The sequence below is a fragment of the Haemaphysalis longicornis genome, unplaced genomic scaffold (assembly GCF_048455015.1).
Source record: "Haemaphysalis longicornis isolate Haplotype H1 unplaced genomic scaffold, Haemaphysalis longicornis Haplotype H1 scaffold_8, whole genome shotgun sequence".
NCBI lineage: Eukaryota > Metazoa > Arthropoda > Arachnida > Ixodida > Ixodidae > Haemaphysalis > Haemaphysalis longicornis.
In genome coordinates this window covers 192,909,423-192,936,515 of record NW_027526445.1, presented here as the reverse complement: position 1 = coordinate 192,936,515, position 27,093 = coordinate 192,909,423, and the positions used below count along the sequence as shown (strand labels likewise).

The 27,093-nt window shown below is 50.2% G+C and overlaps 1 protein-coding gene across 1 annotated transcript in view; it reads left to right on the top strand.

Annotated features, from left to right (window-relative positions):
* The first annotated feature begins 1,463 nt into the window (after positions 1–1,463).
* LOC144149863 (neuroglobin-like) overlaps positions 1,464–27,093 on the top strand; it is a 65,778-nt gene continuing 40,148 nt past the window's right edge. Inside the window, exons 1-2 of the mRNA XM_077681577.1 lie at positions 1,464–1,705; positions 15,916–16,147. Coding sequence (XP_077537703.1) covers positions 1,551–1,705; positions 15,916–16,147 — 387 coding nt within the window. The 5' untranslated portion in view covers positions 1,464–1,550. The remainder of the gene's footprint in view (positions 1,706–15,915; positions 16,148–27,093) is intronic.

The window sequence follows — 27,093 nt, the reverse complement described above, 5'->3', positions numbered from 1 at the left end:
GAAGAATCAGTACAAAAGCTCTGGTTGAGTATCTGCTACACACAGGTCTAGACCAGTCTCTGCAAATAACTCAACGTCTATGCGCGCATCAGGTTCTTGAACATCATCGCCATCATCTTCATCGTGTCATCAACTGGGGTAGCAAGTTCGGCATTTTAGCCCGGCTAACATCGCCAGACTTCATTAAAGATCGTTCTCTCTCGCTCGCTTCATCAGGCCGCCTTGAACAGAGCACACACAGTCGCGTAGTTGTAACCGCACACTCAAGAGCGGAAGGGTTCCAACACAGGAGGCCTGGGTGATCTTGCTGCCAACATGGGGATGCAAATTTCTCAACGAAGGAGATGCACGTCCTTTGGAGGAGGCGAAGCACTTCCAGGTAAAGTGACACAAGTTCGAAGTGGTGCCGTGTCACAAAATGTACAGGATGCCGGCCGTGGGACGTTAGGAAAGTGCCATTTTTCAAAGACGTTCGGGCTGTAGGCCGCGTTCGCGTGGGCTTTGTTGAGCCCTGGAGACGACCGGCCTTGCGCAGCGGCTGTATCCCGGAGTGCAGTGAATGATGTGCCCGGACTGACAGCTCTCTTTACACCTTTCCAAGTTTCTCTCTACTTTATCCTATCACTCCCCCCGCACTGGGTTGTATGCGGGTGAGCTCCCTGCCGGGCTCAAAATATCCCCAGTGTTTTTCCTTTCGTTTTCCTCTTCCGCAAACCACCTTCTGCCGAGCACCAAGACACCCAGCAGTGACCATTGGCTCCCCCGGGCCGCCCGCGCCCACAGAGGATTGTCATGTGGATAAGAAGAGGAAGTAGCCGTCTTCACCTCCTTCGCCATTTTCCCCCGCACTGACAAGAAGTTGAGTCGCCCTTCTGATACATAAGGAACAAAAACTGCTGGAAAGTTCAAAATTCGTGGGTATTTTTGTTTATTCCCTGTTTCGACATCGTACGCCGGTGAGATGTGGCACTGCGAAGCACGAGCACGCGCTGTGACATGTCATGTAAAAGGTGTGCCGTAGAATATATATGTGACGTGGAACCGATTGTTACAGCTAATCGATTTCAATTTATGGTAGAAAACACAGACAAAATGTGGCAGCGAGTCGTGCTGGTTCTTTCAAAGCTCTTCCGCCTCCTTTTCCTTTTTCTCGGAAGTGTACACGCTGCGCTCATTAGGGCCGGCAGGACAGCCTCGCTTATCTTTCAATAAACAGTGCCACGCCTCACATGCCCTTGTTTACCTCCCGGCCGCCTCCCGGCCGTTACTCCGCGCCTCCCAATTCCGCAAATATGAACGAGCGCGAGCCACCCATAATTCATCACGCAGTCGGCGCGCCCAGAGCTCTCCCCGTCCAAGGCCCCGGCGGCCTCGATCGCAAAAAAATACGCCGAGGTGGCGTCGCGGTGCTCCAGCCGCGGCCGCGCTCCCCCTCTCTCCCGGTCGCCGCCTCGGCAAAAAAGCGCGCTGTGCCTGAAGCCAGCAGCCCGGAGCCAGCAGCGATCGGCGGCGGCCACGGCAGGCGTGCGAGAGGAGGCGACGCCGCCATCATGGGCTACGGCGTGAGCCGGCAGTCGGTGTTGCGCGGGGAAGCCGACGCCGAGCTGAGCACGGCGCTGACGCCGCGCCAGGCGCAGCTGGTGCGCTCCACCTGGGCCGTGCTCTCGCAGGATCTGGCCGGCACGGGAGTGCTAGTCTTTCAACGGTACGCTCTCCCCCTCTCTCTCTGTACCTCTTCCAAGCGTTGCACGCATACGGTGCGCGCGTATCCCGTTCATTCACTGCAGCGCAAACAGTACGCGGTTCAGATTTGAACCGCAAAGTCGATGTGCTAAATTTTTCTGCGAAAAGTACGGTACGTATACCGCGCGGCGCTTCGCTCGTGAAGCAGTGCGATCGACGCATACGGTTACGCGCGCCTGAGTATTGACTGGGCCGTCGGCCGAACGTGTGTTTTGTGGTGGCCGGGTGTGAAACAATCATCCTAATTGCGGACGCGGTCTTCCGCTCCGAAAACCGTTGCGGCCGACCAAATGCGTCGGCTTCCAAATTGTAGAGTGCAGCTTTCCTCGTGCTAATCTCCCGTAGAATTCGAACACGAAACACGATCGACGCGTTGTGCGCGCGCGCCTGCACACGGTCCCGTGTTGCTCGTTCGCACCACCCTGGCCGTGGTCGGGGACCGTGAAACAATTTGGCTAATCCGGATGCCTGAGGGCCCCCCGCCCTCTCTCCGTTTGTGCGGTGAAGCGACACTTCCAGGGTTGTGGCCCAGTTTTGGCGCAGAGAACGTTGCCGCCCCACGCTTACTTATTTTTGTGGCATCTGGCGGAAATTTGGCGCGGTAAGCTCGTCCTGACCGAGGCACCAGCGCCGCAGCCGCAGCGCGCGCGTTTCAGTGCGTTTGGTAATGCGTTACGAATGAAAGAACATAAAAGGTGTCTGAGTCTTATTCCTCCGCGCATCGTCGAAAGTTCAACCGAAGAAGAGGACCTGTTTCTCAGCAGAGTTGTGTCTCTTCCTATACAATTATTATTACTTACTACTCTCCCAGGGCACGATGTCTTTCAAAAATTCATGCAGCGGTACGAGTAGCGAAGAAACAGACAAAACCAACGAGGATGAATTAGAGAAGTCTCTGCACGGCAGAAAGTGATTAGGTGCAGGCGAAAAAGGAAGCGATAGCGCTCGCCGTGTGCGCAGACGCCGAGTCGCGGCGCGCCGAATTCGCGAGAGCCCGCGGGGCGTTTGCCGACGACATTTTGCAGGCGGCTTTTTTGCTGACCTCCGGGCGAATTCAGCGTTGCGGTGCAGCATTTTCTTGATCTTTGGCGGCGATATCAACATTTGGGCGGCTGTTCGTGGCAGCCCGACGATCGAAACAGCCGCACTCCTGCAGGGTCCGGCGCGTGTCGTCAGGAATCGCCGCGTAGTCGATATCAAAGTTTAATTTTCTGCCTCGGGCGAGTATAAAAAAATTCATCCACGTTGTTATGAACATGAAGAAAAAAAAATGACGAGACACCGCTCAGTCTATACCCAATACAAAGGCGCTTTTTTTTTTCTTTTTGTACACAGCGCGTGATGAAGAAACGGGAACAATGACAGGGATGATGACTTTTACCTGCATGCTTCGAAATCACTGTCCGTGTTGGAGCTATGAGTATTCTACCAAGTTCAAACAAAGATCGCATTTTACAGCTATTTGTACTCGGAAAATTGACGACGCTGCTTATTTGCTTGCTCTGTTCGGAGTAAATTAAGATCTGACTTTACCGGCAGAAAGAGAACCATTAATCCCACGGCTAAATTTTAATTAACCTAAGATGTTATTTGCAATTGAAACAGGTTTCTTGCTGCGAACCAGACGGACAGCACTGTCATCGGTCTCGTTCCATAACATTTGATCCAGAGATTATAAGGGGGGCGATCAGTCGGTTTCGCTAAGACATTGTTTTTTTTTTTTTTAGGTTGTTTGATTTCCTACTACAGGGAACCTTACTCATCGAGGATTCGTGGCCTGCAACATACAATTTGATTTTTAGAAGAGCTCAACGAAGAGTTTTAAAAGGCCGTATGCACAAAACGTGACCCCCGCGCATATAGCCTTGGGCATTGGCTGCCGCACAGTGGATAAGACGTTGTGCTGCTGAGCGCAGGGGACGTGGGTTCGGTCGTTTTTTATGATGGAGGGGAGAATCGCAAACATTCGTGCGTCATGATTTACGCGCACATTCAAGATTTCCGGCTCGTTTAAATGAATCCGCGTCCTTCGACTACGGCGCGCTCGCTTCATAGCAAGTTCGGCGCGTATACAGCCCCACAATTTCATTTCGTTAAATTCACATTTTGGGTCTTGATGCGCCGAGCCTGGACCTGGTCTACGGGGCGCGCTGTACTAGGTGGACGCTCACGGATTAATTTGGAGCAGCTGGAAATCTCGAACGTGCGTGTAACACACGAATGTGTTCGTTTTGTGTCCGGCAACAAAACATAAACGATTAGGGAAGTTTTAAATCGTGCATGATAAGGTTCTATGCGAATTTATTGGAGGCAGATGTACACCTTCCTGAGGTCCCAGAACCTCAAGATATATTCAGCTGTAGAGAGCGAGGGAGAGAGTAATTTTAATGAATGGAAAGAAAAGGAGGGGCCTGATCTGCTACTCTGTGTGACGGAGGGGCAAGGGGGAAGAGGTAGAGGGTGACGAGCATGATTGCAGCTGCACACGAAAATAGGCCGTAAGTGAACTGAGGAGAGGTGGAGGTCACTGACGAGATTGGAGCGCTGCTTTTAAAGAAGAAGCAGGCAAGAGAGGGGCACGGCATGACTCCCAACGAATAGTGCGCTTAAAAATCAATTTCGCTACGCGCACTTTTAGCAGCGCTGGTTACACTGTAGACCGAAGCATTGGCACAGTTGTTACAGATTTCCTGGCACTGCCCTAGAAAACAGTGACAGGCAGTCCTCCTCCTCTTCATAATAATCATCAACCCCGTTGTGAACATGTTATCAGCAAAATGATGCGTGATCTCTGCTCCTTCTTCGCTGTCCTAGCACACATTTTCTTGCCGTAGTAGGCGGAGCCTAGTTTTTAGCGCTTGCACAGCGTGAAAGCGCTTTCTTTCCCGGGAAATCCATCGTACCTTTTCATCGCTGGAAACGCAGATTCTCTTGCGCGTGATGCCTTATCTGGAGATGCGGTAGTGGTTCATCTTTAAAGTGGAAGCGCTCACAAAACAGGGACGAAAGGTAGAAAAAACATACACGACACCGCGCTAACTCGCAACTATTTGTTTATTGAAAAGAAACACAAATATATACTTTCAACATCTCACGTGGTGCGTTCCACTTTCAAGATGAACAGCTGCCAACTAGCCCAATTATCCGTTCTACTGTGGTAGTGGAGAGGTCTTGGTCAGGCTTCAGACTCTAAACGTACGTGGTATTTTAAAGCGAAGCTTTATTGTTGTCACTGATGGCGTCTGTAACGCCAAAACGCCCTGCAGGAAAGCCAACTTCCTTTGACGATGGCGATGAATGATCGTGGGTGAAGTAAAAGAAAAAAAAAAAAAACTCTTCCAGTGGCTGGAACCGAACTCTCGCGTCATGAAGCCGGCGTCCATCCGCCTGCTGCATTTCGACGCGGTCGAAGCGAACGCGGAGCGGCAGGTACCGATTCGCGCAATACACCCCAAACCCGAACGTCAGGCCTACAGAGTGCGTACCCGAGATTTGCTGTGGCGGGTATTCTAGAAAAGTGGTGCGTACCTCCAGAGCAGCGCATACTCGCAGACTGGGATTGGCTAACCAAAGAGTCCGTCACGACAAAGCTTCGCGTTCAAACATCTTCGTCGTTCGACGGAGGAGTGCATGGTTTTTTTGTTATTTCGAGCACCTGCGGCAATTCCTTTCGTGGCAACCCATGCTCGAAAGCCCCCGAGCACCCGGACGCTCCTCGTCGTGCGTGTTCCCTCAGGCTGCAGGCGGAGAATTCGCTCCGGCTTGTGTGCAGCGCGAGACGAACGAGATTAATCCCCACTGGTGCCGCATCGTCACGTGTCGCCGCGGATGCCGTCCATGTTGTGCGAGGAAGTATTTTAGGCCGTCTAGACTTGCTGTTCGCCAATGAGGGACATATATATATATATATATATGTCCCTGAATATATATATATATATATATATATATATATATATATATATATATATATATATATATATATATATATATATATATATATATATATATATATATATATATATATATATATATATATATATATATATATATATAAGGTTAGTAGAGACAGAGACAAACGAGAAAGACGTAGAAAATAGAAATAAGTTTACTGACGTTTCAGGGAGAGGACTCCCTTTCTTCAGAGGAGGAGTCCTCTGAAGAAAGGGAGTCCTCTCCCTGAAACGTCAGTAAACTTATTTCTATTTTCTACGTCTTTCTCGTTTGTCTCTGTCTCTACTAACCTTTTTTTTTCGCGCTCTGTGTGAGTTTTTATCTTTTCAGACTATATAGATATCTATCTATCTATCTATCTATCTATCTATCTATCTATCTATCTATCTATCTATATATATATATTGTGAGCTTTGTTTGAGGCTACAGCCTGTATGCCACCATAGGTAGCAATTGCCCACTATCATCACCACCGGCTTGAGGTGTTCACTTCTTCATTTCCTGTACAAACTCATCATCATCAACGAGCCCGCTTCTTCGGAGATCATCATCAGTGCTGGGGCTTGATCGCCATCTTGCGTTCTAGTCGACTGGCCTCCGAATAAAGGAGCTACGAAGCCACGGTCTGGTCGCCTGCTATCTACGGCCTCACAAGTGGTGGAGGTGCAACTCGATCCCGACCTGTACCTCTCCTTCGACACCCCTGGAGCTCCGTTCCGGTCGCCGCTTGCCCTCGGGACCAATGCCCATGTCTCAAGATACTCCCAGTGGCGCTGTCTCAGCGCCCCTGCAGTGCATCGTGACCAGCCCCCAGCGCGACCCGCCCCACTTCTATGGTCTTCGGGGAGAAGACGTGGAGGAGTGGCTGGACAGTTACACCCGCGTCAGCCAGTTCAATAGGTGGGATGATCACAACAAACTGTTGAACGTTGGCTTCTCTCTTAAGCAAGTCGCTGAGACATGGTATTTAAACCACCGACACGACTTTGCCGACTGGGCTGGCTTCACTACGGAGCTGCGAAAGATTTTTGGCTCCACTAAAGCTCGGAGCGACAACGCAAAGAGGATACTGGATGTCCGCAAGCAGCAAGCTAACGAGACCTATACCTCGTACATCGAAGATGTTCTAGCACTGTGCCGCCGCGTCGACAATGATATGCAGGAGTCCGACCGTGTCCGTCACATTCTGAAGGGGATCGGCGAGTTCGCGTTCAACGCACTTGTCCTTCAGAACCTGGACACTGTATCTGACGTGATCTCTACCTGTCAGCGTCTCGACGAACGTCAGTCGATCCGCCTTCCACGGGACATGGCGTCTACTCATCATCTCGGAGACGAACAACAACTTCGTGCGATGATTCGCGCTATAGTTCGCGAGGAAATGTATGGCGACGTCTCTCACTGCACACGTGGTGTCCCCTCAACATCTCCTGCTCCTGGCCTTCGCGAGATGGTTAAAGAGGAGCTTGCCGCCATGCCGGTGCTATTGCCTCCTGTTCATCCTGTGGCTCCTTCAACGCCGTCTTACTCTGAGGTCGCTGGACGGACACCCCTGCCGCTGTCCCCACTCACGGCTCACCCGTCGTCTGGCTATGTGGCGGCCATGCCTCGTGTGCCGAGCTCGCCGCCCTACTTTCCGGCCCGCCAGGATGCCGCCATCAACCGCCCCGTGTGCTACTATTGCGGCATTCGAGGTCACGTCTCCCGGTTTTGTCGACGTCGCCAACGTGATGAACGACGTGGCTACGCCGCCTATGAACGCGAACACCTGGCCCCGAATTACTACGGCTACCGGCCGCGTGCGTACCTGTCGCCTTCCCGCCGCTCCCCGTCTCCGCCTCAGTCGAGCGACGTTCCCCGCAGCTCCCGTGGACAACGACCCCGCTCGCCTTCACCAGGTCGCCGCTCGGTATCGCCTCTTCGCCCTGCGTCTTACGTCTCTGACCACCGCCCGGAAAACTAGTTAATGCAGTTTTGGGAGGGAAAACTGCATCTCCTGCGAATCTTACAAGTCCTCCAGAGCGTCCGTCGAACTTGCTGTCTGTTTTAGTGGAAGGTGTTCGCATCGATGCCCTAATTGACACGGGTGCTAGTGTTTCAGTCATAAGCGCGGAATTGTGTGCACGCTTACGCAAGGTACAAACACCATACAACGGACCTTCTTTACAAGGAGCCAACAGCAGTGTGATTAGGCCCTCCGGACAATGCACGGTGCGGGTTTTCATCGGTGCCCTTCGCCATCATATTCCGTGTGTAGTGTTGTCTCCCTGTGCTTATCATTTGATTTTGGGATGGGATTTTCTGTCTTCCGCCTCCGCCGTCATTTCTTGTCACCAACCTCAAATTGCAATGACAGATACTGAGCCTCCCAGCATTTCGGAGGTGCAACCAACTATGCACCTAACAGCCAGTGCTGACTGCGTTTTATATCCAGACCAGGAAACATTACTTTGTGTTCGTTCGGCGCAGATCAGGGACGGTGACGTGATGATAGTTCCATCTCCGCGTTTTATGTCCAAAGGAGTCGTCATCGCAACGTGTCTCGTACGATTCACGGAAGGCTCGGCGACGCTGTTAGCTACCAATGCCACTTCCGAGCCGATTAGGCTCCCCGAAGGCACCAACGTTGCTTCTGTTGTGAATGGAGAAGCCGTGTCCCTTCTTCCCCTCTGCTCGGTATTCCCTGTTTCACGGCCTTCAAATTCTGGACAATCACTTTCCCCACTGGCGGCCACTATAAGCACAGACCTCACAGAAAGGGAAACACAACTCCTCCTTCAGCTCCTGGAAAAACACAAGGACTCCTTTGACTGCTTCTCCAGCAAACTAGGACAAACATCCGTGGCAGCACATCGTATTGAGACGGAAGGGACACAAATCGTTCGTCGTCGCCCGTACCGCGTGTCTTCGTCGGAACGAAAAGTGATTGAAGAAAACGTTGGGGACATGCTTCAACGCAACATTATTCGTCCGTACTCCAGCCCGTGATCTTCCCCCGTCGTCCTGGTGAGGAAGAAGGATGGTTCAGTACGTTTTTGTGTCGATTATCGGGCTTTGAATAAGATCACAAGAAAGGATGTCTACCCGATGCCGCGCATAGATGATGCGCTCGACTGTTTGCAAGGCGCTCAATATTTTTCGAGCTTGGATTTGCGATCTGGCTATTGGCAGATCCCCATGCACGAGTCTGACAAACAGAAGACAGCGTTTGCAACTCCAGATGGCTTATACGAATTTAACGTAATGCCTTTTGGGTTGTGCAATGCCCCTGCTACATTTGAGCGCATGATAGACACAGTCCTTCGCGGCCTTAAATGGAAGACATGCCTATGTTACCTTGACGACATCGTAATTTTTTCGTCGAGTTTTTCTGAACATCTCCTACGACTTGATGAAGTATTGACTAATCTGGCTAACGCCAACCTGACTTTGAACACCAAAAAATGTCACTTCGCCCAAAAATCTATCAAGGTTCTCGGTCACGTCGTCAGCAAGGATGGTATCCGGCCCGACCCAGACAAAATTTCCGCAGTCGCCAATTTTCCTCGCCCCCAACACCAAAAAGCCCTTCGCAGTTTCCTCGGTCTAGCATCATATTTTCGTCGTTTCGTCCGTAATTTCTCCACTCTGGCTTCGCCCCTCAACCAGCTACTGCATTCCGGAACCTCCTTCGTCTGGACTGATGACTGCGAAAAAGCTTTTGAAGACCTCAAGCAGGCACTTACTTCCGGACCAGTACTATGTCATTTCGATGACACAAAACCCGCCATACTCCATACCGATGCTTGTAGGCAAGGCATCGGCGCCGTTTTGCTACAGCGAGATGCCCAGTTGCGTGAACGAGTCGTAGCTTATGCGAGCCGCTCTCTGACACAATCGGAACAGAACTATACAATCACTGAGCAAGAGTGTCTGGCGGTTGTATGGGCTGTACAAAAATTCCGGCCATATCTCTACGGCCGACATTTCACGGTCGTTACAGACCATCACGCATTGTGCTGGCTGTCTTCATTGAAGAACCTGTCTGGGCGACTTGGTCGGTGGGTGCTGCGCTTGCAAGAATACGACTTTACGGTTACGTACAAGTCCGGAGTCAAGCACCTCGACGCAGACGCGCTTTCACGGTGCCCGCTCACGCAGTCGTCGGACGACTTGGTGACACCCACCCATGAGCTCCACCTGCCCATTGCACCCATAGGTGTCACGTCTGCTGATCTCCGCGACTTGGTTGCCCGTCAACGCGCCGACAGCTACTGCCGAAACATAATCGATCGGCTCACCGGTTCGACGCAACCACCTAATAGCCGCCTACGTCGGCAACTACGAAATTTCCGGTTGGTTGATGGCGCGCTTCACCGTATCAACCACCACACCGATGGTGCCGGATGGGTTCCAGTTGTGCCTCGTTCCCTTCGTTCAAGCATCTTGCAAGCTTTCCATGATGACGCAACCGCTGGCCACCTTGGATTTCACAAGACATACGAGCGCATTCGAGGTCGCTTCTTTTGGCCGGGACTGTCTACCAGTGTCGCCAAATACGTCGCCTCCTGCCCGCCATGTCAACATCGCAAGAGATCTACGTCTCCACCCGCCGGTCTATTGCAGCCGGTTCCATGCCCAGCTACACCGTTTGAAGTGGTCGGTATTGACCTTTACGGTCCATTGCCTATGACGGCCACTGGTCACCGCTGGATCGTCACGGCCGTTGACCATCTAACTCGCTACGCGGAGACGGCTCCACTTCGTTCGGCCAGCGCTGCTGACGTCGCTCACTTTTTCTTGCACAATATCTTACTTCGCCATGGCGCACCTCGCGTCCTCCTAAGTGACCGGGGCAAGAGCTTCCTGTCGCAGGTCCTCTCCGATGTACTTCAAGCTGCTAACACCTCTCACAGGATGACATCGAGTTACCATCCTCAAACTAACGGACTTACGGAACGCTTTCACCGCACTCTTTCCGACATGCTCTCGATGTACATACAGCCTGATCACAGAAATTGGGACACTATCCTACCTTTTGTTACTTTTGCCTTCAACACCGCAGTTCAACGCACCACAGGATACACCCCATTCTACCTTGTGTACGGTCGGCACCCTTCACACACTTTGGATACCTGCTTCTTTACCGCTCCGGTTTCCCCTTCTGCATCGTCCCCCGAACAATTCGTTTCTCGCATCGCACATTGCCGCCAGCTTGCTCGCACGCGCACTGAAGCTAGTCAACAGGACCGCAAACAACGCTATGACACCGCTCATCGATCTGTTTACTTCTCCCCTGGTGACGAAGTCTTGATCTGGACACCGGTCCGCGTTCCCGGCCTCTGCGAGAAGTTTTTACACCGCTTCCTTGGTCCTTACAAGATTCTCGAGGCGACCTCACCCGTCAATTATCGCGTCACCCCAGTTTGTGGAACTTCGGACCGTCGTCGTCGCAGTACAGAGATTGTACACGTGTCCCGGCTTAAGGCCTTCACTCGCCGTGATCCTGCCTAATCCGCGGCCAGGCGGCCGCTTTTCCCAAGAGGGGGCATTAGTGTGAGCTTTGTTTGAGGCTACAGCCTGTATGCCACCATAGGTAGCAATTGCCCACTATCATCACCACCGGCTTGAGGTGTTCACTTCTTCATTTCCTGTACAAACTCATCATCATCGACGAGCCCGCTTCTTCGGAGATCATCATCAGTGCTGGGGCTTGATCGCCATCTTGCGTTCTAGTCGACTGGCCTCCGAATAAAGGAGCTACGAAGCCACGGTCTGGTCGCCTGCTATCTACGGCCTCACAATATATATATATATATATATATATATATATATATATATATATATATATATATATATATATATATATATATATATATATATCTTGCGCAACCCACGATGCAGAAGTGTTCTGCGTGCAAACTCCAATGACGCGTTTTACGGCGAAGCTCCTCCGGAGGTGGCCGATTTCTAACCGTATACCATCGTCACGAAAAAAGTTTCGTCTCCAGTTTCTCGCGAATGCTCTGTATGCAACTCTCAACCTAATGTCGGTATCTTGGAAAACGTAGTTTGGCCGCCAAGCCGATCCTAGAATTACGCCGAGTTTCATTTACCTGCAGTAAGGAGTTCGTTGACAGTGAAGTTATAAAGGTTAGAGAAATCCTGTCTGCTGTCAACGGATGGCCGTCTACGGAGGGAGTAGGGTTAGAGAAAAGAGCTGTAACTCTTGTTACTTGTTACTTGTTTTGTTACTCTTGTTTTCTCGAAGCTATCGCGACACAAATTATGTGGAAAGCAGCCGCCAAGGCTACTCTAACTGTACGCTGAGCTTCATGCGCTACATTTCGTAATTACGCAGTTCACAGTGTAGTTGTAAATGTTGTATAATTCCCGTGCGCTGCCAATACACGGCTTCTAGGATGGAAGCAGACTCAGCGTCATGTTTGCCACTTATAATTAAACTCTAGTCCTAATTTTTATTCAGCTAATTACGTTAGAATTATGCTCAATCGCAAATTAAAAACAAATGTGTCTTGTTCCGCGCATATATGCGTCGCTTGAGGTGAAACACACCACACCTTCGCTGCTCGTCCTTCGCAGAGCGGAACGGCTGATAATTTTTTTCTTTCCGGGGCTTCAACGTTGCTCTGCTCGAAGTTTAACGAAATACTAATATACTTCATAGACGCAGCGGGTTGGCACCGTCTCCATCTATTACTTGTTTATGTGCTTAACAAGGCTATAGTTGCACCTTGTTTCAAGAAGCCATCGTCGCTCGGGAGGCCAAAGTCACCGGGAATCTTTCTTCCGCGGTCACCAACCCTCCCCTGAATTAGCCCTTGGGGAAATAAAAGTTATCTCTCTCTCTCTCTCTCTGTTATGGTCGAAAGCGATGAGATGGATTTATTTACAGTGAGGATGTCCGCGAATCGAGCTGGACCACAGTGGCTGATCCTCACCGCCTTTGAATTGAATTTAAAATTATTCGTTCGTCTGAGCGAGAGGAGACTGGGGCTAAATGCACAGAAGGCGTGACGGAGGTCCTTAAGCCCCTGCACGCTGTTAATTGGTTGGTTGGAGCTATAGCAACAATGAAGCGTACCCACTCTGGGGGATTGGCCAAGTCCGATTGCACGTGCTCTCATTGTTGAAGGAACTTAAGTAATAAGGGAAATTAGAAGTGAGATAATAGCGCGGGAAGTGATGGTAACAGTTCGAGAACCTAACAATAAAAAATTCAATACTGCTGTCGGAGCAGTTATGTTAACGATCAGAGAAAAAAAAAGAATTTTGGTTGATGCGATTGACTAACAAGGTAGGCGACCTGATTCGGCAATAAACATGTGAAGGGCGCGACAAACATCCCCATGGCAACAACCAAGCCCCAATACCACAAATGGCAATAAATTAGGCACCAGGTGCCGGAGGGGAGGGAGAAAGGGAAAACGTTTATTTATATTTTTTAGTGGTTGGGCGGCCCTCCACCGGCGGCTCGTGCCACGTGCGACAGTTCCCCACGGGGTCAGCAGGGGTGGCACCCTTGGTCCAGGGCTACAGCGGCCTCCGCTGCTTTGCGTGCCCGCTGAATCAGACCGATCTGGTCCTCACAGCAGGCGCTGGTCAGCAGTGCCTCCCATGGCTCCGCATTAGGGTTTCTGATTTTGGGGACAGCCGTTGTGCTCTGGAATTCCCATGTGGTGTGCTAGAAGGGTGGGTTTTTCTTGATGGCACAATGGGCATGCGTCTGCATATCGAGTTGGATAAATTCTTCTCAGTACGTTTAGGTTTGGGAAAGTGCCTGTCTGCAGCTGTCTCCAGTCGGTGGCTTCTGCTCTCGTCAGGGATTCGTGTGGCGGAGGGCACCTTCTCCTGATACCCCTGTAGTGTGACAATGTGGCCGAGTCTCGGAGGGAACTGGCGTGGGCTCTTCGAGGTCGGAATCATCGGGTGCTCGGTTGGTAGTATAGCCTCGTGCTACCCTGTCCACCTCTGTGTTTCCCTCTATTCCCGAGCTCGCCGGGGCCCACAGGATCCTGTGCTGAATCTTAGGGGAACCTCCAGGTAACGACGTCCGTTGGAGGAGAACCGTAGGCAAGACAGCTCTTCTGGCATCGTTGCAAGGTGATCGCCTTCCGCCCGCCGCCAGTCACAGTGGCCGCTGTCCTCGGAGAGATTGCCGGTGGAAATGCACCAGAAAGCTAGCACCGTATGGCCGCGAGCGCACTGTTCAAAATCACCGGCGTCACAATATCACTACATACAACCATATCCGAACTCGTGATAGTACATTCATTTAAGAAAACGCGTGTATCGAAAAAAAAAAACACCTATTTTAAGCCAGTCCATTCAACGTGTAACGTCCACTTAAAGGAGCCATGAAGAGAAAATACAAGTTGGGTTTATTAGAAAGACTGCTTAGTCCCGATAACAATGATACCAATATCATCGCAATCTTCGAAAAAATAACGGAGATATTAACGAAAACGTGTGAAGCCGTGGCGACCCCCTAGCCAATTTCCCGCAACTTTTCTATGACGTCACGGAACCTTGTTTGTGCAATTGGCGCCCCCCTAACTGACCTGTCGCGACGACACATGACTGGACGTCTGTAATGGGGCCTCTAGTTCCATTTTACCGCATCACTTGAATGCTAACGTGCAGTTAACGGACTGAAAATTATGTTTTATTGTTGGCCCGTATGACGTCAGTCTCGCTCATAACACGTCACTGTGGCGCAAAATTTGAAAGTTAATAAATACTTCTTGCTTTTTTTTTCGTTAAAAACGCATCTTTTGGGACTGCAATGGAGCTGAGTGAGATACTGTATTCTAGTTCTTTCAAATTAAACGAAGTTGTATTTTCTCTTCATGGCTCCTTTAAAACCACGTTCGCTGAAACTGGCCATCCAAAGGCGGAATACAGGAAACGCAATAAATCCCACCAGGACCCCGTTTTGGCGCTGTTTTTTTTTAATTATTTTTCAGCCAGCCATGGTATGTCGGCCGGCATGAAGGGACAAGCCTAAGCGCAATGTCGAAGTCCCCTTTACGAATTCGATTTCAGCACTGGTGATAAAAGCAATCAAAGCACCCAGACGTTGCTGCCGTCATCAAGTCGTTATTTGTAAAGAGAGGCAGTGAGTACCCCGGGTTTTTTTCTTTCTACTTCAGACTCTGCCATGTTTGTGCCATGCAGTGTAACTCTGCCTGTTGCTGCTGTCACTGTTCGTGGGGTCAGGGTGAGGGGCCGGAACTGAATGCTTTGTTCATGGGGTGTGAATATTGATCGTCTGCACCAGATTCCCCGTTATTTTTTCTTGTGGGTTTGGTGCCCACGTTGCGACTTTGGGTTGCGTACTCCTAGCGGTCAATGGCTCTTGCGCTGTTGCCCAACCACAGCGGTGTTTCTCTATGGCGGTTACTGTTTGACTTGGAGTGACCGTGGGAGTGTGAACCAACTTTTCTCACTTTTGTTGTTTATGCATATCACCCGACAGCAAGATAGGTGTCTGCAATCTGCGTTTTTTAGCCTATAGTAAACTCTTGCTATAACAAAGTCCTTGGGTGAGAAAATTGATTTCGTTACAAGCAATAAATCGGAGATAAGTTAACTTCAAGGCACTGCAGTGTGGACCGTGAAACTTCTGGAATAAAGCGATTTCGTAATAACCAGGGTGTTTTTTTCTTTTTCTCATTTCTTTTGCCAAGTGCGGCTACGAGAGAGAGAGAGAGAGAGAGAGAGAGAGAGAGAGAGAGAGAGAGAGAGAGAGAGAGAGAGAGAGAGAGAGAGAGAGAGAGAGAGAGAGAGAGAGAGAGAGAGAGAGAGAGAGAGATAACTTTATTGAAAGTAGTAGAGGGTTCGCTACTTCGACATGCTGCTTGCTACTGGGGCAAGGGTACAGGGAAGGAAAAAAGAAAGAAATGATTTTGAAATATATGAGAAATGACACCGAAAACAAATAATTAACTCTATACACATAAGGCACGTCTAACATACGCCGCGAGGCGCAGAAACAGACAATTACAGTCTAATTTGCACGACATGATTATCGTGGATATAAAAAGAAAAAATACTTGTGGAATTTCGCAATCTCGAGTCGAGCATGCGGAGAGGATTCGCCAAGATGTTCGCTAACTTACAAGGGGTGACTGGCTATGTTCGCAAAGAGATTCGCTACCTTAGATATGCGCATGCGCGAGTCCTCACACGCGTCATGCTCACGCCACCGTGCGCGCGCAGGCTTCTGACGCGGTACCCGGAGCTGTGCCGGCTGTTCCGCAAGTTCATGACTCTCCGGGATGACGGAAGCTACGAGTGGGACATGGAGGGCCTGCAGAGGCACGCGCTGCTCGTCATGCAGGGCCTCGAGGCGGCCGTGGAGAACCTGGACGACAGCCGCGTCCTTGCCGACATCCTGCACGAGCTGGGACGCAAGCACGCGCGCTTCAACGTCCAGGAGGACATGTTCGACGTGAGTGCCTCATTTTGCTTGTCCGCAGCAGCCGCAGTGACGGTTTTCGTTGAAACGGGATGCCGATGGGATAGCTCATGGACTCCACTGCAGCCGCCACTTCTTGTTCACGCTTATGAGGGTTCAGTTCTTTTCAGCCCCACTCTTGGCACGAGTCCACCGCGAATGGTGGGCCAGGCAATGGAGTCCATCGCGAGTAGGACCGCTGAGGTCTCCGCTTCGACTCTAAAAAGACCCCGCAGGTCGTCTTCCCCACATCGCTCCAAAATAACCAGCTGAAGGGACCAATCTTTCAAATTCGGCGAATAACAAAGCCCAACTGAAGATCTGACTTCAAAAAGTGCGCGTGCGCAGGTTCAACACGCAAGGCGCCTTGGGCGTTTGGCGTTGCGCAATATTCCTGCGCGAATGCCCTTTTTCACTCAAATTGAGTTCTCGGACACGTCACTCGTCGAATTTGCACACTAGGCCACTTCGATTGGTCACCCTGGAGCGCTATGGTGAAGACGACCTGCGGGCACTTATTAAAGCGTAGGCTACTCGTGCCAGACCGCTCTATTTGGTGGAGTCATTACGCATCGTTCTGTTGCGGGTCAGGGTGTGTTGTGTGCCGCGGAAGTTCAGAACTGATCCCTATTTGCGTGCCCATATAATGTGTATTGTGAGTGGACTGGCCAAACACTGCTCAAAAGTGTTCTGCAGAAAGCAGTTATTACCGCACTTGCGTCGTCTTGCCGCGAGTTACGTCGGTGAATTCTCACTCCTCCCAGCAGTAATTTTCGCTGTTATGAAGGTGCAAGCCTTAGAGGAAAGTGCGCTTAAAAACGCAGTCCCAACTAGCGCGTCTTCTCTTATTTCTGCTCGCAGGAGCAAACGGCTTCGGTAATTCTGCTGTGAGCCACGCCGTTTAACAATCACGTTCACTAATGCCGCGCAGCGCTGTGACGACTCCAAACATTGCAGGGGGTTGGAAACACTGCACCGATGAAATAAGTCGTAAGTAGAGCGTAATTTGTCCCCTACTATAAGGTCTGGCGGTTTTTACTGCGAGTCACGCCGTCCTATACATCGTTTAATAATACCGGGCAGCGTTGTGAAAGCTTTCACGACGATGGAGAAACATACGCAGGAGAAAGTAGCGCGTTGTCGGTTCGTAGAAACAGATGATGTGGAGGACCGGATGGATATGCCTCTTTGGCGAATAGTCTCCCTTGAACGTCGCTGCGTCTGCTTCCTCCAATGAATCCAGTCGAGCAATCCGGAAGCTGGAAAACGGGAATTTTACCGTTAAATTCCTTGGCACGGTGCAGTCGTATCGAATATACTTGTTCGATACAGGCCCTTGAAGGAGCACTGAAGGCAAAACCGAAGTTAATCTAAACAGATTGATTGACATCCCCCCCCCCAAAAAAAAAAACAAAAAAACGAATAGTCTCAGGGGAAGTACGGTTACCACAATCTTGTAAATAAAAAAATCAAAGCTAGCTTGCACAACGGTGCAAGCCTGGTGTCACAGCAGAGCTGTGTTCGTCTCACTAAGTTAGCTCGACGAACACCATATAAGTCACTGAGAACCATTTACCCTGTCTATATATATGGCGCTCGTCAGCAGAAGACCAAATCAAACGCAAAGTAAAGTATATAAGTGCTTTATTTGTAGACTGGCCTTTTTATTCTTCGTGTATTTCATCGTCCGCTGCCTCAAAGTCTTCGTCGATCGCTCCCTCACCGTTGAAGACCTGCCCTACTTCTTCCGCTTCTTATTTTGGATGACTGCATTCTCGCCTGGCAGCGCGGCGCGCTTTCCAATAAGCCGCCTCTTCTTCAGCATCCGGGTCTTCCTTAGCCGCCGCATCCCTCGTGTGCAAGGCACAGAGTCGCGAAAAATTCTTCCGCCGAGTTTTATGAGCGCTGGTGGTTGCCCCTAGTAACGCGGGGCGAGTGACGTCAGGAACAGACGACAGTCGTTTTGTGGGCGACACTGTTTTCCTTTTTCGAGCCCCTCACGTGACGCAAGGCCATGTGCAAGCCTGGACGACGCCGGGCGCTTCCCACGAGATGCATGCACATGTGCGCTCGGTATTTCCTTGGTACTTTTTTGTGTATGGACGGCGCACCCAAGAGCTTAAACAGCCCTGCTGTTAAAGTGGAGCGGTCAGTCGCCCAGCAGGAGAGATGACGCAAACGGCGGCTCACCGGATGTTCCAAGAGTCACGTGACGAGCAACAGAACAAGAAGCGTGCCCACAAGCTATCAAAAAAAAAAACAAGTAGAATCGTCCGTTACACATGAACTTCCATAAGTCGTAAAGAATTATAAATGTGCAGGCGTAATCGCAAGCTTCCAAGCCGCAGCGTCACGATGGCTATTGCAGCCACTAATCGCGTCAAGAGAACAACCACTGCCTTCGGCGGCCGTGATGCTTCCCTTGGCGGGTTTTTGTTTTACTGCTAGGCCACATCGGTGTCTCACTCGCTTCCGGGCGCTGTTTACGTCACGCGAAACGTCGTAAAATGGTGCGAGGTAAATAAGAGAGAGAAACGCATGTTTCGCATTTCTCAATTGCTAATTCCTTCGCCATTAAAGCATCTTTCGCCGCCGAATAGACACAGCTGAGAGGGCCACGGCACAGCTCAACTTCCGTCTGAAGCAAACTTGCTAGTTGCCCCCAGTGTCCCTGTAAAGGGACACCGAAGTGAATTTGTACACTTCTGTGTTTGTTTGCTTTGCACAGACTGGCTCAAATAAACAAACTCGTCGCCGTTTATTTGGTCGATAAAGCAGTATTTAATTTATAAAGTCTGAAAGAAGGAAAAAAAATTACACCATCTCCCCGAAGGGAACTATGTGGTGATGCAAAGCATCGTAACTGACGCTCATGGACGGAATCTTGCCCGACGTCAACGAGTCCTTGCACGTCGCGCACACCACGCGTTGCCGTCGCCGAACTCTCGCGAAAGAACCTCGATGGCGTTAGTGCGCTGACGATCGTTCTGGACGCTGCCGATGCGCGTCAGATTGTTTTCGAACCAGAGTCTGTCGCACACCTTGCAGCTGTGCCCGAATCTCCGGTCCAGGAACTCGCGCTTGAAGCTTTCGTCGACGCCGACCGTCGCGCGCGCGGCCGCTTTCGCGGCGCGGTCGCGTTGACAAGCGGCATGCGCATCCGCTTGGCGACGTTGGCGTGCCGAAGCGGCTTCGCAGTGTGGGATCCGCTGCTCGACGCTGGCGTTTCGAAGCGGCTTCGCTTTCTCGCAGTTTGGCGTCCGCTGCTCGACGTCGACGTTTCGAAGCGGCTCGTCCATTCAGTTCATCGGACAAGCAGAAACTGAGGGAGCGGTGCGCGGAGAGGAGGAGAGGAGGAGCAGCGCGCGCGCTATCGCACAGCTGGTGGGGAGAGGGGGAGATGTGCGGACGGACGCCGACGGACATAGCCCCAAGCAAGAGATGCTTTGCATCTAAAATACCATGCGACATTTTCGGCGGCCACAGCAACTACACCCATGACGCGCATTCGTCATGGGTGTGATTGGACGATGTCCAAGATTGGAGTTGTTCAAGCAGTTTCTGTTCCGTGCAACAACATGCTTGTCATCCGCCATTATCGTTAGTTGGGCATCTTCGATATCTCAGGAATCGGCATACCGCGCTTTTGACATGTTTTCGGCTGTAGAATGGGTAGGATAATCTTGCAAGCACCAGTTATAATTGAAACATTCACTAGCCGAGGCGTATGCAGTGGCTGAACGCCCTCCGCGTCATCGGAGACGCTCAATTGCGAGGCGACTCGCCCCCACATTTGGAGCTGGCAGTGGCTCGTCCCTGTTTCGCAAGAGGCGTGTTCGCCCCAGGCCGACAGTCAGCTGATTTGGCACTGTGCCCGCAGGCTGTCGGTGCTTATGTCAAATCCACGCCAACGAAAACTCGGCTGCGCGTCGGTGTCCGTCTGCCCTCAGTCTGCCAACTTGAATGTTACAGCGACGAATTGCTAATGCAGTGAAGGAAACATTACCTAAATAAAGTCAATTAGAAAACACGCCCAATCGGGAAGTATAACCTGCTGATTGCAACGCATTTCATCCAGTGCATTGCGTTTGACCATATGGCCCATACCCCAGCGGTTGCCTGGGTGGACATATATGTATAGGCTAAGCTGTTTATTTCACCATATATGTAAGTTTCAGCATTCGCAGCAGCTTACATGAGTGTTTCTTTAATAACTCTTGTGTAGTAAGCATCCGCCAAATCTCCACGAAAGCCGTATCACTGGTGATGGCGTTCCTTAAGCAGAAAGGCGATTGCAAATGTGTGGTCGCGCTGCTGAAAGCTGTGCTAGTTCACCCTGCTCGAGAAGTGCTTCCCGAACCTCGCTTTTACGCTTTGCAATATAAGTTTCGGTTGGTTTTAATTCCCTAGTATCTATATTAACTTCGCTGACTCTTCTCCCCGCCCCTTTTATTGGCCTTAGATTTTCTACTATCATAACAGTCGCACAGGCATATGCATCTTGCAGCTCCAGTGAAGCGAAGTGAGCGAAGCGCCGCATGTGCTTTCTTAAATTAGCAAACTAATTGCGTTGAACCGCCAGCGGCCAGCTGAGTGACTCTGTGGGAGCGTCGGTGAGCCCTGCAGTAGGCGCAGTCAAGCCAAGCCTGCAAAAGTAAGCGTCATACGAAACGTCATACGAAATCGGCAGAGTGGATGCAGAGAGAAGGACAGCCCTTCCTAATTTACTTTCCTGCTAAAAAAATGGCGTAATCACATCCAGAGTGGTTGAAACATGACCTAGGGAGTCCAGACTTCAATTTGCGCTAGTAATCCCACAATGTTTACAAATCACTTTAGCGGCACCCTTGACTGAAATAAAAATATAAAGCCCATCTTTTTCTGCCTGTAAAGCGTGCAGCACTGCTATAAGACCGTTAGTGTGGCTAAGCAAACTAATCAGGCTGACGTAGCCTCGCTGTTTTGCCGCTTTGGCTGTTGTTGCCTTTCCCGAGAGTGCCGCGCAGTGCGGGATTAAAAACTCCGGTGACGTCATAAGTCACGTGATAAAAATGAAGTGGCAGCGAGACACCACGAGAGACGAGAAGGACGTGTGCAAGCGGTGACAATTACATGACTTTGATGTGAGGCAAAACAGGATGGGTGGATACCTGCCTTCGTTACGGGGGAGTCGCTGAGCGGTGAAAGTGACTGTATTCATACGGAAACAAACGCACACGCACCCTCTTGAGGACTGAACAGTGCGTGTCTTTTCAGGATAGTCGTCATGACTCCTCTGCTCCTCATTCCCCTAAAACCACCCGTGAAGAGGAAGAATGACACACGTTAGCCTGCCGTGTACTTATCCGCCCCTGTCTTGTAGGAAGAGCGAGACCGGGTAATAATGGACGCGAAAAAGGTTAGAATGCATTGATCTGCGTACGTACGTACGAACTTGTGCGCTGGGTCGGCCGTAAATCATATTTTATGGCAATGGCAACAAGAAGCAAGACCAGTCGGTCAATTGGCCCTTGAGAGTACGTACTTAACTCTTAGAGGGCATCATCATCATCCTCCTCGTCGTCGTCAAAACTCGCTTGGTCGGATATCGGCCCGCAGCGCACCCGAACATCCAGATAACAGGGTACCGCTGCTCGAACATCACCAACGTCGCTTTCAGCATCTCAGTGCGTGACTGCTATGCTTATGGCTAACAGCTAGCGCTCACTGTGATTGTGGCCCGATTGCGTTTAATTGCCTGTGGCCTTGTTTGTTTTCTTTTCGGAATACACTTCGAAAAATGAATACGTGGAACCGTAGTTATGCATGTACAGTGTAAACATCGTTAATTCGGATCGTTAGGGAGTAAAAAAATGTACGAATGATCTGGATGTCTAATTACAGAATTACCGATAAGAACAGCGTATTTACGATTCTTGTATGCCTTCCGCTACTTTGAAAAACGTCATGATGTTATTTGGCCTTTTGTCGGGTAGCTGAGTGGAAAGAGCGAGTGTTCGGGTTCGCAAATGGAGCATCATAGAAGACTGCTTTCAGAACAGCCAGAGCATCGGCAGGTTATTTTGCAGTACTTGCGACCAGCCGGGGGTACGACATCGCACGGGTAGTGTTCATCGGGCGCTTCATTTACCACACCAAGGGCATCGTTGATGAGCTCATCATCGCTAAACCGGCTGGCGAAAACAACGCCATCGTCAAAGGCAACGTATTCAGCAAGCTGAACTTCGGAGGCGTGGGTACGAAATAAGCGGTGCGCGCGTAAATTTGCGCCGAAATAACCAAGGTCAGCGGCCATAGGGCAAGGCACATTTTTGAAGGGAGGGAGTAGGAACACCGAATTATTCGAGTTCTTGAATTAACTGAGGCCCAATCAAGGAGGTTTTACTGTAGATTGTTCTTAATCCTGCGTAGTTCACTGCTGTTGGAGCTTGCAGGCAAAGAAAACGAAAGTCGTGATAATTCGCTTAATGGAGCATCTTTAACTAACTTTTTAGAGTGATTTTTGACAACTGATTCCCGTGAAGGAAGAGAGCCTTAATCAACATTTTTTTTTTTACATAACTACTTTAGGCATCGTCATTCCAATTGCAGTGAGGGAAGTTAGGCCGTTCCAGATATGGGTCAGCCCCGTGCCTGCTTGGAAGAAAAGAAGAGGAGCCTATTTCTTCCTTGCGGGAAGAACTGGTCCTTTGGGGCACAGAAACCGAGATTTGAAGGCGAGTGGGACGGCCGCTTCGTTGTCCTAGCCACGCCCTCCTGTGACTGCCTAATACCACTTACACCACTCAGGCTAATCACGACAGGGAAACTGAGGGGAATGGCGTCGCGATAACTGACACCTGTCAAAATTGCACCTTCGCTTGCACCGTGTCACGGGCGTCCTTCGGCTCGCGCCGCAACTTCAAGATCGGCAATAACGCGCTGCGCCAAAGGCTGAACATATCGGGATTTCAACTGGAAGCAGAATTTTAGAGCTTACAACACTCGCCGCGGCAACACCCGTCCGAGTCTAACACTGGCTGCATTCTTTTGACTGGACCACAAGGTCCCGATCCAGGTCCCAAACTCGACCCGATAACAATTATACCTATTTTATCACAAACTTCAAACAAATAATCGCGCCGGTAAAGACAGTAACGTGCAAGCAGTGGCTCCTCCTCAGCCACTTTCCACCAATTTCTGTTTGACGTCACAGAATCTTGTTTGTGCGATCGGCGACCGTCGGCCTATGAGCCACCTCCAGGGTTCGTTTAATCGTACCGCTTGAATGCTAACACGCAGTTGATCCGCTGACAACTATATTTTAGCACCGTCCTATAATACGTCACCCCTGGCACGGTGTAGCGCGAAATTTGGAAACTTTTCAATATTTCTTGAGGTTTTCCGGTTAACCAGCGTCTTTCGCGTCTGGAATGGAGCTGACTGAGTGAGTTACAAAAGGCTACATTTCTCAAAATGAACAAACTTGTATTTTGTCTTCGCGGCCGTTTTAAAAAGACTTCTACAAACTCTTAACAAACGAAGTGATTCCCTGCGAGGTAGCATATATTCCTTAAATAGTTATATTTATCGATTTTTTTTTAGAATATAGCGAGTACTTCGCGGTGTTCTGCCACCTCTGTATTTGGGCGGATGCGTAAGCACAAAATTATTCTTGTACATTGACAGAAAAAAAAGGAAAGAAAATCATAATGTGCGCTGTTTACAGCTGCAGCCACAGAAGCACTTTCTAACGGAAGGTTCCTTAATTTTCTACAAGAACATCTCCAAAAGCCGTTTGTATTTTTCATTATTAAAATGAACCTTTCAGCCTCTCGCCGATGGCGTCCGCACGTACACGAAAACGCACTGCCGGAAAGAAAGTCACATTTCTGTGACGGTGGTGATGATAGTGGGTGAAGTGTAGAGAAATTAGAGCGCTTCCCTGCAAAGCTTGTTGACAGCTAGCTTCGTTAGGCCAAACTCCGCTCAAGGTTGATGTGCAGCTAGAAGAGGAGAAGACGCATGCACGCGGCGGCGCGACGTATATAGGCCTAACAAACGTTACTAGAATAGCTGGTAACATTGGGCCTAACGTCATGTTCTGAGGCGAGCGTCAACACCGTTAAGCACAGCTCGACGTACGATGAGAATGAAGGAGCTCTGTGCGCCGTGGGGCTGTTATCCTCAGAAATTTAGGCCTGAGGTCACATTTTCATATTTAGGGCGTTAGCCCAGCGGTCCCATATTGAAGTTTAACACCTTGGACCACCACCCACTTGAAAAATCACTCACGTATAAGCCAAGCAGAATTAAGGTATCGATTCACGCCGTAGACCCCAAACACGCCGTAGACCCCGAGAGTATACCTGCAGAAAAGTGGCTCACACCTCCAGAGTAGCACATACTGGTAGTGTGGGATTGGCGAACCGAGCAATTAACCAAGGAATGCATCGAAGAAAAAAGCCTCGCGTTCAACCATCGTCGTTGTTAGGCGGAGTGGTGCATGATTTTGAGACAAATCGCCACATGGGTCTACTATTTGGTATGACAAAACTCCAGTTGTAATGACACATCTGTGGCAGTTTGTTATTAACAGGTGTAAATTATTACCGAGGTTAGTGTTGCTCCAATTCGCATGATTATAAGGCTTTTACAGCCGTGTGCTGCAGTTTGTTGCATTTTTCAGTCTACTTTTCTCGCATTTTCCTTGCTCGAATTATTGTCGAAATCTTTCTAAACGACAGCCTAAATATGACTTGTATTAACATAGGCAAGCACTCGTTTATCTAAGAAATTATGAAACTCTAACACAGAATCATCAGCTAGGTCGACGGTATAGTGTGACAATGATTATGCTATCCAGCTGTGCACAACCTACTTGGTAGTCCACTGTTACGCCACGAAATTTCGAGGCTCGGTTGTGGAAGGGTATCGGTATCTGTTGTGGAACAAGAAACATCCTGACGAGTTGACCTATGCACAGACCCGCCGCGGTGGCTCAGTAGCTGAGGCGTTGTGTTACTGAGCACAAGGACTCGGGTTCGATTCCCGGCCGCAGCGGCCGCTTTTCTGATGGAGGCGAAAAGCAAAAACGCCCGTGTGTGCGACATTTCGGCGCACGTTAAAGATCCCCAGGTGGTCAAAATTAATCCATAGCCCTCCACTGCGGCGCGCCTCATCGCCTGCGTTGCGTCGGAGGCGTTAAACCCTACAATCAAATCAGTGACCTATGCACATGAAAGGTTTTCATGTTAAAATGTCCGAAAACACTAAAATCGTCTCATTGCAATGCTTCTACGAGACCAAAAACAAACATTTGCAGTTTTAAAATAAATATTCCGATTCGTCCACCCTATTGCTTATAGATTGTACGCTTCTATGACAGCAATGCAGCTTACTTGTTTAAATGTTTTGCTGCCACAAGCTAAACCTTTTAAAGGGCCCAAGTGAATCATTTGTTGCGAATGCGAATACCACAAAGCACTCTAGGAGACAGGCCTGCCTCCGATGTTTCAGCTGTTACTAGATCACCAGTCTTTTCGCGAATTACAACGTTTCCGTTGGCGTGTCATGCAAAGGCATGACCTCCCAGTCCTAGTCCCAATCATATGTCAGAAGGGTTCTTGCATGGTTGGTCGTGTTCTCAGAGATGCTTATCAGTTCTTGATGCTCCATTAAAAATCTTTTTTTCCTAACAAGGCATCCCGCTGCTCCAGTTGCGCAGGCCTAACGATCGGACCTTTCTTCTTGACCGGTCATGCATTCAGCCGGTGTAGGCCAAACAATGTCGGTCTGAGCGAGCACATCTGTGTCAACTTCTCTCGCTACTTCTCTCGCCTTGTTAGGTAGGTCAAGGTCGAGTCATTTGTAACGTCATTCAAGGTCGTTTTCAGCCGGATTGAGCTCTTCTACGACTTTCGCATTACCTTCTCTCTGAGGTTAGTGAACGCGCCTTTCGGTGGCTTAATTCTCTTTACTGCGCACTACGCCGCAACCATAGGCTTTGGAGGTGTTTCGAGGGGGAGGGAGCACTCAAGACAATCGCTGATGACGCGCATGCACGCACACGCAGGGCTCACATTGCACGTATTCTATAAGATGCCGAGAAAACGATATAAAGATGTCCTACAAATCGGAACAGTTTACTGCGAAGCAGTGTACCTATAACCAGCCAAGGAGATTTTCGTGTCCGCGTCAGCAGAAAACTCCCAGGCTACTACTGGCTGCACAGAAGTCCCAGGCTGCTTCTGGCTACTGGCTATACACCCTGGCTACACAAACAAACTACTGGCACCGCCACGGATCGAACCTGGGCCCGCACAGAGAAACGGAGCGAGAGCCCGTCGTCTTGCCGACTAAGCTACGCCCACACGTGGAGACTGGGAGGCAGACGGGGGTTTTGTATTCAGCGTCTCGCGTGGGGATGGGCGCTTTTCGGAGGCGACACGTGAAACAAGAGTGAGGGGGAGGCAGTGAGAGAGATGACGCAGTAGCCGCGCGTGCCGCCCTCCTCCTCCCCCTTCGAAAGATTCCTTTCTGCCGACGCACCCACACTGCTGCGTTCGGGACGCCGCCACGGCGAACCCCCGGTAACGGCTGGCAGAGTCTCCGGTTTCACTCTTTGTGGAGCCACGTGTGCGAATTCAAGTGACGCCGCATGGGTAATCGTTCTGGGTCTCGTTTACAGCTTCGCAGTCCACCCTCCTTCACAGCTTCACGGCGTAGATTAGAGCCATTTTTTTTCTGAAAGATGTGTCACCCTCGGCTTATTAAACTTCGAGGTTCTTTCGTAACGCCAAAATGAAGCTGTCGTAAATACTGAGCGTTGCTCGATGGGGCACACGTGCACATTTTCGTGCAATTCCGCTTTTCCTCTCCCTCTTGTGCCACACTTATAATTGTGCATAATTCGTTGCATTTCGAGGCCTTGGACTATTGCTCGGTACACCACTGGTTCA